The 14,823-nt window shown below is 44.7% G+C and overlaps 1 protein-coding gene across 4 annotated transcripts in view; it reads right to left on the reverse strand.

Annotated features, from left to right (window-relative positions):
* SLC6A6 (solute carrier family 6 member 6) overlaps window positions 1-13,479 on the reverse strand; it is a 54,850-nt gene extending 41,371 nt beyond the window's left edge. Inside the window, exons 1-4 of one of the 4 annotated variants that reach the window (XM_053953498.1) lie at window positions 13,233-13,479; window positions 8,847-8,882; window positions 6,272-6,337; window positions 1,858-1,914 (exon numbers count right to left, since the gene is read on the reverse strand). In XM_053953498.1, coding sequence (XP_053809473.1) covers window positions 1,858-1,914; window positions 6,272-6,326 — 112 coding nt within the window. In that variant the 5' untranslated portion in view covers window positions 6,327-6,337; window positions 8,847-8,882; window positions 13,233-13,479. Of the gene's footprint in view, window positions 1-1,857; window positions 1,915-6,271; window positions 6,338-8,846; window positions 8,883-12,659; window positions 12,829-13,232 lie in introns of those variants that run through there. The other 3 variants (XM_053953496.1, XM_053953497.1, XM_053953499.1) reach the window with 3 other exon arrangements.
* Between the last annotated feature and the right edge of the window lie 1,344 nt (window positions 13,480-14,823).

Below are 14,823 nucleotides of genomic sequence, written 5' to 3' on the forward strand. Positions count from 1 at the left end.
ATAAAAGGGGACAACAAAAGCTTTTGGTTGCCCATATTTAGTCCTTCTTCAATCCACTATGGTAGCCCCAATTGTACACTTTACTTTTGATAGAACCTGACGGGAAACCAGGTGTTTACGTAAGCAATATACTTCTTGTTGATAAAGTAGAGAGATGGAGAAAAAGCACCTTATCTTGTCAGACTTGAAAGAGAAGCCCTATGAAATATTCCCATTTCTTTTTCCCACCAAGGGAGTTTCTGAAGGTTTGGGGTTTTTTTTTGCCCTGGAATAGCTACATCATTGTTCAAAATCCCCTAGGCTGATATGGTGAATCTGAGTGTGACCTTGCTTTCTTTCAGCACAATTAAAATAACATTGTTCTGACAAAGGGCGTTTTTTTGGCTAACACACGGGCTGACCATGAAAATTTGCTACCCAATGGAGCTCACATCCCAGCTTTCTGGCAGACAGCTGCAGGGCTGGGAGGGCCTTGAGCTGAGGAGCAGATGCCCTGCGCAGCATTAACTCCCTGACGTGGTTACGGCTGCATGAGGAAACCAGTGTGTAACGGCCCAGCCAGGGCAGTTGGTGGCTCACTAAACCCTAAACACCCCAAAGCTCTCTTCAAGGAGGTTAGAGAATAAGATTTGTCACTGAAAAGGAAAAAAAAAGATGATGTTTACTTTTAAATACTTATCATCCTTATAAAGCATATAATTATGCTTTAAACACTTCATTTGATAACTTCAATTGGAACTTACTGAAGATTTGAAGAGAACACAAGTGAAATCCTGTTACAAATTCCAAATAATTTCAGAGATACCTAAATTTCACCTACTAATCTCATCTGAGGTCACTATTTACATCTTGATACTGTTCCCATGTAAGTAAAACCTCTGTCACCTCACTGACCTTCAGGAGGTCACTCCTGTTCTATGCAGGTATGAATGACAGGGAGTGAGGAGTTAATGACATGCACAGCACTCTGGCTGAATCAGTACAGGAAGTGGGTATTAAACAGAACCATAAAGTAATTCAGGGTAGAAGGCATTTCTGGAGGTCACATAGCTCAGCCTCCTGCTCAAAGAAGGGCCAATATCAAAATCAGACTGGCTTGCTGATGGCCTTCTCTGGCCAAGCTCTGGACAAGTGTGGAGAGTGTACAATCCCTGTGCAACTCGTCACACTGCTTCACTCTGCTCAGGATGAACATTTATTCCATATAAACAATCTGAATGTCTCTATTGGACAAAGAAAGAAGATGAGGAGGAAAAGGGAGAGGAGGATTAATACAGAATGACAAGATGATACCAAATGGAAGGCTCACTCTACTCTTCTGGTACTGCACACATACAATACAAGCAGTTGGAAAGCAAAAGTTACTGAGGGGGTCTGCGGTGAGTGACAAATGGGTAAGCTCCAGGTTAAGTATAAAATAAGCAACAGTCCCTGGTGGCAGCATATCAGGCAATACCCATTTTATTGTCAGAGTAAAACATATTCCTTTAAGAAAACCGAACAAAAAGCCCTACTGAGTGCTTCAATGCATGCCAAGCAATTATTGCTTTCCACAGTGTGTCCTGTGACTCACTGTGCCACAATGAACTGGCATATGGTGCTCATTCAGGGTATATAACTCACACATTAGCTCTGAAGAGCTAATAGTTACTTGGATTCTAGTTAATTTTGGGGGTTTTTAATTTCCCCATGGCAATGCAATAAATGTCATGCTTATTATTGTATTATTATTATTTTTTAAAAGTGTTTTTAGTGGCAGGCAAGTGTCATTAACGCCTCAAATCTCTTGTATGCAATGAAAATCAATTCAGACAAACTCTGGCATGCGAAAGCACATAAATAATTGGTAAATACTACCTGTGGTCTTCTGGGTCCAGATTTGACTGATGCCAAGAGCAATCAACTCCTTTTTGGCTGCAAAGGATAGGAGGGCACTCAATACCTTGCAGAAGGCACTCAGTACCTGGCAGAAATCAAGCTTTCTGTGTGCCAGCTCCCCATGAAAGAGCGAACCATGAAACACGTGCAACAAAAAAGGTTCTCTTCTCTTGCAAGGGAAGGCAATCTCCTAGAGAGACACAGAGCCAGCTCTCTGTAGGGTGTCAAATGCTATTCTGGGCTGGAAAGGGGGCACTTTCTCTTATAAAAGAAAACATAAAAAGTACCAAAGCTTCTCTCTTTGAGTGAGTCTGCCCAAGAGCAGTAGACTAAAAATCCAATTTTTATCATGAAGAAAACATCAGAGATGCTTAAAGGCAGAGACTGAATAGTGGCAGAAGAAACTGTGTGCAATTTACAAGAAAATTCTTCTCTTGTAATCAAGATGCCTCAAATGAGCCCAGGCTGCACCATGACTTGTGAGTACAATCAGGAAAACATGGCTTCAAGAGTGCCAGTGGAGCTTTCCACCATACCCAGATGATGGGGGTAAGAATCCTGTAGAGGTAAGGGCTACTTAACCCTTGTATACATTTGACAAAAGCACACTGAAGCCAGTGCTATTCGTTAGCAAAAGTGGGTCAGAAGGACGGAAGTGGCTAATTCAGATTTTGTCCACCTAGGGACTCAGAGCTGTAGCAGAAGTGCAATGGGGTTGAAGGTCATCAGGGCTGATTCCTGAAAAAGCAGGCCTGACTTTTGACATAATTTGCACAATAAAGCAATAGCAATGCTACTGGAATCAACAAAACTATGCTGGAATAAGTCAGTTGAGAATTATATCCTGAATTTGTATGTCTTTGAGCTAATTTCACAGGTATCAAACAACACTAACATCTCAAATGTGACTTGGAAGGCAAAACATAAACACTTCAGTCTAAAGCTCTACTGCTCCTGATCCCCAAGGACACAATTATTCCTTCAGTGGTTTCCTGTATAGACCAAATGCAATGATTACCAATACAAACATTTTTCCCTGTGTTTTTGCTTTACAAAATGTAAATTTGGACTGCATCATCTCAGGTGTTTTCTTTAGCATTTAACACAACAGTGATGGAAGAATATGGCCATGACTTTACTATGAATGGCAGTGGGGAATAATGACCTGCTCTGCCTATTTCCTCACCTTGAATCTCCTGAACTCTTTAGTTGAGTGGGAGATAGTCAAAATTGTGCCTGAACCAAGACTTCCAGCATCTGACCTGCACTTTTTAATCACTGCTCTGTAGGTTCTTTGATAATGATCACAATATATTCCCCATCTCCTCGTAAATATCTTTGATTTATTAAAATATTTGTTGCATCTCACTCAGCTACCTTCCTCTAGGAATGTATTCAAGAAAGGGCAAAAGTACATAACAACTAAGTAGAGCTGAGGCCTTTTTCCAATCAAAAGTCATATTCATCTATGCAAAAATGTCAAAGTCTTCACTTCACTCAAGGAAATAAAACCAGCATTTAGTAATCACCATCTTCTTCTCAATGCAAAGACCCTCCTGCCAGAGAAGGAAATGCTGCCTTTGCCCAGATCCCAAACGTTAATTCTCTTATTGGCTAATTCATGACAGTGTTAGCTAGATTTTCATTATAGAGCATTATTTATAGCTGCTGTTTTCATGAAGCAGCTGTAATAAACAAGTGAGATTTATGTTCCTTTTAAAATTGCTTGAAATAATTAACGTTGTTAAATTTAGACTCTGAAAAAATCTGAGTCTACTGATTTTTCTATCTTTTTAATAAATACAGAAGCTACAAAGCAATTTACCACCACCAGTCAGGCCTGGGTCAGAATAGTATGCGTGCCATATAGCAGCCAAAATGTGTTTCAGATGAGGAAATAATCTAAGTTCTCCAAACAACCTTTTAAAAGTAAATGATGGTTGTGCTGAATGAAATGTTTTAACAACTGCACTGTGTGCTATTTTTCTCCAGCCTAAATGCAGACAGGCCTTTATATTATTCCTGTTCTGGTCTGTACAGGTACAAATGGGCACCCTGGATCTGGATCACACTGGTGAGATCAATGGAAAGCAGGATCAATACCAAGACCCAGACCCAGACCAGAACTTTGCAGCTGCTTCCTACCTTGATTTATGCTGCATCTAAAAGCCCTAACCCATGTCAAACATTCAGATACCAAACTCAGAGCTTGTGGTTTGCCCTCATCTCTGCATCATTTACTTTTTCCACTCATTGCCCCTCAACCACAGCTTGCTGTATTGACAGTCCAGACACTTATTTAGAATAAGTAAACATGGTGCCCTCTCCAACCCAATTTGGCTGTTTCACAGCTGGTGCTGCACTTCAGAGCCTGATCCAACAAACCTGCTTCGTGACAGCACTGAACAAACATCCTCTAAAAAGCTTTCCACCCATATTTGGGGTTTTTTTGGTTGGTTGGTCAGTTCTGTGACTCATCAGCCTTACAGTATTTTTTTTTTGGTGGAGGTGCCACCACCTCAGTGGTCTAGGTTTCCTCAGAGCAGTGGGAAACACAAGATGAAATCCCAGGGGCCAGGACAGACCCTTAACAGTTCTACAAGAGAGGTCTAATGTCCAGCAGATGTTCAGCTGACTACAACCCCAGGAGAGGTTGTAGAGAGAAAAGATGATCTGCTGTGGGAAAGACCACATCATGCCATGCATAGAAGAGGTACAGAAACAATGGTCTTATTGTATAATGAGGAAAGGGACAAAATGAAGACAAGCAGAAGGCTAAACCTACCAGTCCTTATGAACTTCTTTAACTAGAGGAAGGAAAATCAGGGAAGATAGACAAATAAGAATGATGAATCTGGGAAAGGAATCTGGACTAACATGCAAAAGACAGCTGTAATAGGTATCAAAATATTAAAATTTTAAGTACTTTTCTCTACATATGGTAAAACAGTAACAGCTTCTATGTAAATGATAAAATCCCAGGGCTTTAAAATAAATAATGTCATAAATAATGTTTCAAAATATTCCTGGATAAAATAAGTGGCATGCAATGGGATGGAGATTTAGCGTTAGGAAGTATAAAGCCCAGCATCCCAGGAGAGCAGTAACATTGCCTGAGGAGCAGCTAGCAAAGCCATGAATCCAAGAATAACCTAAAGGTGATTGCAGGTAAGATTAGCCAAGTAATAGAGTTTCTCTGTGTGATGCTTCTGAGTGATGCAGAAGGGTCAAAGGCTAAGCTATTTCTGGATATGGACAAGGGAAGCAGTGATAGGAAATCTAAAGCATAATGCTATATCAAAACAGCCGCAGTGAACCAATTATGAGTTCTTCAAGTCTCCACAGATTAGAAAGGAGATAGAGAAATTAAAGGAAATACAAACAAGGACAACAAAAGTGATCTAAGGAGAGAGTAAGAGAGCTAAAATTAATATGTTCTATAAATGAGAAGACTCCTGGGCTGAGATCCAGCTATAAATACCTTCCAGGTACTGTGTGTAGAGGAAGGTAATTAATCTAGCTCAAAAGATAGTAAGACAAGAAGCAATTGCTTGAATTTAGGAATGGAAAAATTCAGGATATATAATAAGAAAAAGTTGTCTGAAGAGACACATCTGCTCAACAAGGCAGATTCCCAAGGTGAGACCTAAGGCACACTTACTGTATGCAGTCCAGAACAGATTGTATAAGGATGGGGCTCTGGGAAATTTTGCCATAACAACTTTCTACTGTCCAAAAAGATCACCACAGTCCAACTTACTGATCTTTAAGTTGCATTCTTTTATGGGTTATCTTCAAGACTGCTTCTCTATTAAAAAAAATAAAAAAAAAAAAAAACCAAAACAGCACTCAACCTATACATCTAGGTAGTGACAATACATCTACACCAGAGCTCAGAGCTAGGGGTGTGCAGCACTCCAAGGTGCATGGCAAACCTCTCTGCCTCTCTTCTGGCTATGCAATGGTGTGGACAGTGTGAGTCTATTGGGTGCTAGGCATGAGAGTGTCAGCAAGAACAAAAACTGACCCAGACCTCAGATTATGCTGAGTACCTCAACATTGAGGTCAAAGGCCAAAGGGGGAACTACTTCTTGTGATACTCATGGTCTTCCTCAGCCTTGTGTTAAGACATCCTGCACAGAAGCTTTCAATGTTGCTGCATAAATTATGTACTTTGATTTATGATTAACTGAAAACCAATGCTAGCAGTGTTCAACAACTCTCAGGAGTTCCAAATAGAAAATAAAGAAGAATATAAAATAAAATCCCCAAAACATTTGCAACAGACCTTACCATTTTCAATGACAAATGGGTACACACAAATGTGAGGAATATAAAACCCAAGTACCCTTAATACCCTCCCTTAAACAAATCCCATCCCAACTGCACTCACCAATCGGGACTTCTGTCCCCTCCTCAATGTAGATGGGCAGTGGTGATTCCTCCATAGGATGAGGCACTGATGGAAAGTAATGAATTGTGGTAGTATTTGTCGCAAAGTGACTAAAATAAGATGGTCACTTTCTTATCATTACAACTACATATGGCTGGTTACTATCACAAAGAGCCCCTTCTCAAAGTGGTCACCTCCTGTCACAGAGACTGGCCCAAGCCACGGCCTGAGGGGTTAATCCCCACTGAGCACTCACTGCCACAGCAATCAACTCTCTACACAGGACCTGGGAGAGATCCCTGTCTTGGATGCTTCACCATCCTGCCATTTCACTATAACCTCAATACTCCCATCCCTGCAGTTCAACTCTCTTTTGGAAACTCCCACCGTTGTAGAAGCCAAGGGAAGCCAATGCACAGACAGGCACAAACAGAGTTATTGAGTCAAAGTCATAATATTTCATGCACAGAACCAGAGGAGAGAGGCTCTGATGCTCAAAGCTTGCCGTTAGCTGTTGAAAAGCCACAGCCTGTGATGGAAGGCTGCACTGCAAGTGGCCTCTGGACCACTGACTTTCCATTACTCATTTTAGAGTGTATGAATTGGACTTAGGAATTTTCTTTGGGATACTGCAATCTCCAAGCAAAACTCTCCAGATCTGCACTGCATGGTTATTCTGCAATTTCAAGACACCGTACAGTCATTGCTGTAGGGTTCATCTGTTTGGGCTCTTCTCTATTTGGGAGCTTCTTCCCTTAAAGGGGTTTTTGCTTTACCATTTCCCCTTTATAATCTATGGGAAGCGTATGCTTCACAGGATTTTCAAGAGATTTGAATTTCCCATTCTAGAATGAAATAATAATGAGCTACAAATGTTGAAAATGTTCATACTCAAAAACCTGGATTTTTTTTCTTCTGTTACCTTTTAAAAATGATGATACACCTTCTCAAAGAGAAAAATGCTTAACCTAGTCTCAGCTAGGATTCCCAGCAGCAGGAAAGGAGGATTCTTTAATCCTTTGTGCGGTATCCTTCACTTAGTACTGGATTTCTTTGGTTTTGGTTTTTTTTTTTTTTTTTTTTGAAAGATCGTCTTATCCATAAAACCAGCCAAAGAACACTTGTGGTTTAAAGCTATTAAATAAAGCATCTAACAATGCTTCTGCTAGCAACACAACTAGAATAAAGAGTGTTTTCAACAGATGCTTGACCAGCAACAGGCATAAGAACCCCACGCTGGTGTTTTGCAGGACGCAAAGGGCTGCCAGCTCCTGCCTTTCCGTCAGCCCACCCCTCGCTCACGTGGAAGATGAAGGAAAGCACAGGGGAGAGGAAGAGCAGAACACGGTTGCCTACAGAACTACTGTACAAGCCACAGAAATCATGGTCTACCGGGATGCCTTGCGCAAGCCACTTTTATCTAGAAGCTGAACTAACATTCCAGCTCAACAATAGCAAAAAAAAAACATTTGTTACCACACGGCATTTTGCTACATATTAACCAGCAAGTTGCTACGCAAGCATAATGGAGTGCTGCAATTCCGAGATATGTGTTGTTAAAAAAAAAATAAATTGATTTATGGGAAATCAGCCTGAGGTGAGTGCTCGTGGGCTTGCCATGCCACTGGACACAGTACATGCTCAGAAGTTATGCGAAGCGGGCCCTGCATTGGGAACAATGCAGTCGTTTTCCTTGCTTAGCTAATTTTGCATAAAGGCAATGAGAGTCTTCATCTATGCAGCCCTGTAAAACATTTAATCAGATTTATTTACTAGATAGAAATACTAGAGCAGAGCTTTCTATACTACTCAACAGTTTTCAAAGCTGAGACCTGCGAAAAAAAAACCCAGGTCGCTAGATGGTGTGGAAAAAAGCCTGTTGTGTTTTTATGACATGCAGCTTTCTCAGTCCCACGAAGAATACTTTAACAGGCTCCCCCAGACCGAGAGCCAAGCTGGAGCCAAATGCTTTCACAAAACATTTGCAACAGTACCCACCAATGGCTGGTGGCATCTACTCTTACTTTAAAGGGCATCACCATAGGTTGTAGAGAAGGCCTGAAATACCTCCAGGCTATTTGAGGCCAGCTACACGTACAGACACTCTCTCTTACCCATACATACACATGCACACACCTGCACACAACAAATGGCTCGATGGGCAGAACTTGGATTCTGTAGGATCCAAGGTACAAAAGCTGACTGTCACAGCGTTTGGGGAGCAAGGACTCTGGGGTGCTAAATCAAGCTCTCACTTACGTGTCTCCTCTGCTTTGGGCAAACCAATTTAACATTATCCCTCCAGGATTTACACACCAACTTTATAGGCATGCTGCTTAAATGTCTGCAAAGTGCTTTGCAACGTTTTCTAAATTCTGTGGTGATACACAGAAGAACTGCACGGACAGATTTAAGACATCAGTTGCTGAGCATTATTGCTATATAACTACAGCCTATTTTTACATGCTCTATACTTGGTTTCTACAAACAGATGGTAAGTGTTCAGTATTTGAATGTTTTAATGAATTTTTGAAGCCTTTTTGTAATTTCATAAACAAGCATAAATAACACTTACATGAAGAAGAATCTCTGCTGAATGTATTTTCTTTTCCTGTTTGGAAAAAAAAAAAAAAAAAGAGAAAAAGAAAAGGGAAATAATATTTTAAAGGAAAAAAATGGGTCCAGCAAAATAAGTCAGACATGTTTCAATGCTATAATGCACTGCATTTTCTGAATTTCATCAGTAAAAACTTCTGTTTGAAGACACTGAATGTAGTACCAATGTCAAAACAGGAGATCATCCTATATAGAACATCACAGGAGATATGACTATATCCCTCTAAATAGCAGGACAATTACACTGCAGCAGTGAAATAAAATACAAATGCCATGTGATCTGGATCAAAAAATGAAAAAATAAAAGAACTTTTAACTACATTCCAGCTCAGCGATAACCCCATGGCTCAGTGTATGGGTTGTTCTCCTACCTATGGACATGGGACTTACACCAACACGGTGAAGCAGGACCCTCCTACTGCATTTTGGCACAGCAGGGTTGTTTTTCCATGCCAGTGCTCAAGCACTGACTGCATTCAAACCCAGGTTGGGCAGCCACAGCAGCGAAGGTGTCCTTCGAGGCTGTGACAATTCTGAGTGACAGAGAACCACAACAGGAAACCCAGTAACTGCTGAAATGGGGAACCTTCCCAACAGGCCCTAACAGCCTCTCCTGCAGCTACGGGACTGCCAGCCTGCTGCCACCCACCCGAAGCTTGCTGACATTTGATTCACACTCCCCTTCCACCGGCCGAGCTGGTGGGTTCAGTGGATGCTCTGGGAACAGGGTTTAGGGCTGGCACTAAATGGCTTTTTGATGGTGTAAATCTGGACACATTGGGAAAAAAAAGAAACTAACAGAAATACAGAGGATGCTGCAGGACACCAGCCATGGTTTCAGAGTCATGGACTGGCAGCAAAGCAGCCCTTCCAACAGCAGGTTTTTGGGGAAAAAAAGAGCAGTGAAGAATGGACTGTTCAATTAATTTATTCTGTATTACCTTGTATCAATATTAGCTACTATGTAAGTAATATAAAGTTTACATGCCTTGGGATGTAAACAAAGCTCACACAAATCAATTAAATCCATGGCACTACAACAGCTGAGGGTTCAATTAAATAGGCATGTATGGAAGAAATTCAACAAATACTAAATCACTGCATTTTCATCCTCATGCTTTTCTTCTAAGGGCCAAGGACCCAATCCTGCAAGCAGCTCCCCTAGAGTGCCATTAGAATAAATTTTAGTTCTGTGTATAGAGCTCTTACTGGAGCAGACACAGGATTACTTTTTAAAAAGATAACCCTGATCCATTCTGGTCATTAAGTTAGTGATGAAAAGAAGTCGACGGCACTAATCCGACTGGGTAATCTATTCAAAGCTTCACTTCTTAAATGATCTACAATTTATTCATATGACCAATCAAATAAACATTACTTACAAAAGGCTGCAACTACCATGGCTTTCCCATCCATTTTTAAGCGTTGTAATATGGTTAAATTTATAAGAAACTAATCAGCATAATCTTTTCAGAGTTGTTTGCCAGCATGATTAAAACCCCTGGTAGGGCACCACTTCAGAGACCCCCCCCTTACTGGTGGAACTGCAGCACTGCCATTGGGGCATTGGTGCAACATTGCCCTGCTGCCCACTGGGACAAAAATATGGGACATTGGAAAACACAGAAGGGGCAAAATTAAAATAATAGGGGGTTCTGCTAAGCCTTGATGTGCATTGATGAAAATCCTAGGAATATCACCATCTGGAAAGTGCCCAAGAGTCTCTTTGGAAACATCCAGCCCATAGGACCTGGCTGGAAGCCACTAAGATACACTAAGAATATTGATTTTAAAAATCCCTCACTGAAATATTAGCAATGATTAGCTGTACGACAAGATCCTCACCAAGGCTTTACAAACAGAACTCCACTTAGGCATGGGAGGTTTCCCAAGCACTCTGCAGCAAAAGCCAGCCAACCTAAAGTGTCTTCCTAGTTTTCCAGGACAATGTGGCAGCTCTTTTCTGCCAGCATTTCACACCAACTGAAGTCTCCTGCCATTGCCTCAGCATTTCACCTCTGACATGAAAGCTCCAGGCAACTGACACAAAAGCTCCACATTTGAAACTACCAATGAAGAGCTGTATGCCAAATTTTGTTTCTGGTTACAGAAAAAGAAAATAAAACAGGAGTCGGTAGCATTTGAAAGATTCCAAATTTCTACCAGATTCCAGACCAAGATTCCTTAATCAAACAAACCAAATGCCCCAGGATTTCGATGCAGCACCCCTGAGTACGCATCCACCTTCTCGGGGCCTACAGGTATCACGGTGCCACCTGCGACCTGGTGCTTTTTGCCAAGTATGACAGAAAGGAACCCTCACAGCGCAGGTGAAAGAAGCAGGTTCATAAATGTCAGCAAGAAGCGGCCTTTCCTCTCCCGGCCGCGGGGTCGGGGTCCCCGGGCAGCCCCAGGCAGGGGAAAGGTGTCTGCCGCCCTCCAGCGGGAGCTGCGCTAGGCACCAAGGCAGGAGAGGTGGGAAGGGGAAGGGACAGAGGTGAAAGGCAAATAAAGAGAAAAAAGACAAAAAGAGAACATGCAAAGCAGGTAAGAGACAGTTGAAGGGGAAACAGGAAGATACTATCTCTGAAAGGACCAAAAATAAAGTTTCCAATGTCAGTTTAACGAGGGCAGCGCAGACATCCTCCTTCCTCACTCGTGCTTCAGACTCGACTTGGTCCAGGCAAGGGACACTGTCACTGTCACGCTGCTGGCTGCCTCAGCTGCTCACACATTTTGCTTAAAAAAAACCCCAATAACCTTCAAGGAAACCTTTCCGTAACACTTGTGGCAAAGGTAGGCAATGCCAGAAAGCAGTCAGCTCGGCTGAACGCAGAGCCAGAGGTAAACACCCGGCTGTCAACAACCATCAGAGCTCTGACCAAAGCCTCTCCCATCAAAATTCCACAGCAGCAGGTTTTAACGGGCTGATTTACCCTCAAACCTAAAGCCATAAAATCTAAACCGGTAGCAACTGTCATCCGAGCCCTGAATTACACAGCTGATGACATGTGTCCCCGTCAGGACTGCCTCGCTGTTTTGCTAGTCCAAAACTCAAAACATTTTCACATGCAAGCAATTAAAAAAAATGCAGTTACCAAAATAGCACTATCAACGTAACCAGCTCCTCTCGGCACATTTTCTTAATGCCTTTCCCAATACGGTTAAAAAACATGGGAACTCATCAAAAACCTCCATCTTTACACCTTGGCACATACTGTGCTGGAATAAGTGTGGCGTTGTATTTCTTCGTGTTTATCTGGATCCTCTCCCACTACTTTTTCCTTTTTTTTATTTTCATCCGTGGTTCCCTTTAAATATAGCTCTTATTAAACAGCAGAAATCAGTTTCTACAATTTCTAAATACCAAGTTTTGCCACTCTTGGAGCTGCCTAAGAACAACACAGCTTGCCTTCAGTGTCATAAATAACACATACTCTGCACATTTCTTCGCCTGGGTGAAATAAATTCTCCCATGCTCTTATATGGAAACCTTGTGAGTCCTCCCACATACCTCTTGCTATAATACCAGGCAGCAATGGGCATTCATTATCTTAAAGCCAGTGGGTGAATTTTGGATCCAAGCTACCCCCAGACGAACCCAGAATTATCACCCCTTTGCACCATGCTGAGCTTGGTAACATGCCCTGTGTAGTCCCTGTATTTTATTTCCAAGCCCCATCACTACTTTGATTTCAGCATGTCAAGAACCCACAAAATAAAAGGAAAATGAGGGAAATAACAAGAAAGCAGCAGCAGCGGTATTACCCACCAGGTAGGCCCATTAGCATCAGATGCAGCATTGCCTGTACCAGTGCCTTCACTCGAGGTTAGCGCACGGCAGATAGAGAAAGCACAGCGGGGAGGGGTGGGAGAAAAAATGGGCAAAAATAGCCGGGGAGAGAAGCGTGCGCCGTCGATGTGCTGGAGGGCCGCCAACGGGGAATGGCTGAGAACGTTATCGCCAAAAAAAGTTAACGCAAGGTGTGGGGGGTGTGGGGTAAACAACCGCTGGGGAGGAAAAACACCGCGGAGGTAATGCGAGAGCTGGGGAGGAGGGGGCTTTAAGGAGAAGGATGAAATAATAAATAAATGGAAGGGGGGAAGGGAAAGCGCACCCGGGGGCATCCCGAGTCGAGGCGGACAAAGGGAGAACGATGCCGCCGCCACCGGCCCGGCTCGGTTCGGCTCCGCTGGGCGCGGAGCGGCCGCCCCTTTGTTCGCCGCGACAGCGAGGGGCGATCCGCGCCGCTCCGCGCCAGCCCCGCCACCGCCACCACCGCCACCGCCGCGGCCGCGGCAGCCCCACCGCCCGCCCGCCCTCCCGCCCGGGAGGTGCCGGTACCTGTGTCCGCTGGCCGCGGTGCCTGCGCGCCGCTGCGCCCCTGCGGCGGTGCGGCGCGTCCGGCGGAGCGGTGCGGCGCGACTAGCAGCGCCGAGCAGGAGGAAACGGTAATTTATAAGCGCTTTCTTCCTGACCTCTCGTGTCTGTTGTCTAATGAGGGAGCTTTGAGCATCACCCATCCTGCTGAGTGGAAAAACACCGGCACGGCCTCTTCTTTGCTGGGGAGGGGGGAGCCTAAAGGAAGGGGTGTGGGGGAGGAGGGGCCATGCCGCAGACACGGCGGCGGAGCCCGGGCTGGCAGGCGGCCGCGGGCCGGCGGGGAGGGGCGGACGGGTGCGGGGCAGCGGCGGCCGGGCAGCGGCCGCCGCCTCGGGGGGGCCGCCCCGGGCCGCCCGCCCTCCCCCGCGGCCGCCGCGGGCAGCGGGAGCGGGAGCGGGGCCGCCCCGAGGGACCCGGCCCGCGTCCCGCGGCTGCCACGGCGGGCAGGGAGCGGAACGAGGGCTCCCAGCCGCTGATCTCGTCTGGGCATTTCTCTTTTTCGAACATTTTTTAATCGTAATTTTTTAATCTTTACACAAAGAGTGTCCTTCTCACAGAAAAAGCATCTCACGGCGCTGTCACCGCCGCTGCCCGTCCCTGCTTCTGGGCTCTGGCTTTGCTGCTCCGCAGCCGCTTTTCCCCCCGGACGCCCGGGGGACTGGACTCAGGACACGGTGCCGCTCTGCCCAGCTCTGGGGACAGGTTTGGTCCCGGAGCCGTCTGCTGCTGGAGGAGGCAACACAGGAGCGTGGTCTGGCAGGTGCCTGGGAGGCTGGGATATCCCTGCTCTGCCCTGCCGCCTCCCTAAAGCGCGATCCCCGGCACCGGGAAGTCCCGGTCGCAGCGGGAGAACAAAGTACGGCCGGGGCGATCGGTGGGGAAAATGAGCAGGGCAACGTTTTGTTTTGCGTCGGGTTTCACAGAACCTAAAGCCGGTCCTCTTCCCCTGCAGGCGAACGGGTATATGACTCAAACACGTTCTTGCTTTCCTACCTGCATCCCCCTGGTTCTCTTAATGAAAGGATACAGCAGCAGTGTCTCGAGGCATTTTCATATAACCCCTGCTGAAGACTTAGTAAGAGCCTCTGTACTGCAAAATACCATTTGCATTGTTGGGGTACAGTTGCGGTAAAAAGGAGATTTTGGGCCATCTGTGTTTCACAAAAGTCCCACGGTGCTAACCTTGCACTGGGTACAGGAGGAATGGACCAAAGGAAAGAGAATAGTCCCCACGTCTCTGCTCTCTAGATTTTCCCCAATACAAGATGCTACCTTTCTACACCACAAACTAGGACAGCAGTTACTGGGGAACCACCTCCGGAACCCATAACCTATGCATAGGCTGCTGATGGGGATCAAATTCCATCACAGCAGCCTCCAGGGAGGTCTCAGAAAAGGCTGATTTCCTTAGCTGGTTCTTGCAAAAGCTGCACCATTCTGCACACTTTTTGATGGCAATACAGGATGCTAAAAACCCTGTGCCACAGTCACACAGCCGATTTTCCCTTACTCCAGTGCATTCTGTGATTTTCCGTATCCGAGCTGATTTGGA

The sequence above is a fragment of the Vidua chalybeata genome, chromosome 12, assembly GCF_026979565.1.
Source record: "Vidua chalybeata isolate OUT-0048 chromosome 12, bVidCha1 merged haplotype, whole genome shotgun sequence".
Classification (NCBI taxonomy): domain Eukaryota; kingdom Metazoa; phylum Chordata; class Aves; order Passeriformes; family Viduidae; genus Vidua; species Vidua chalybeata.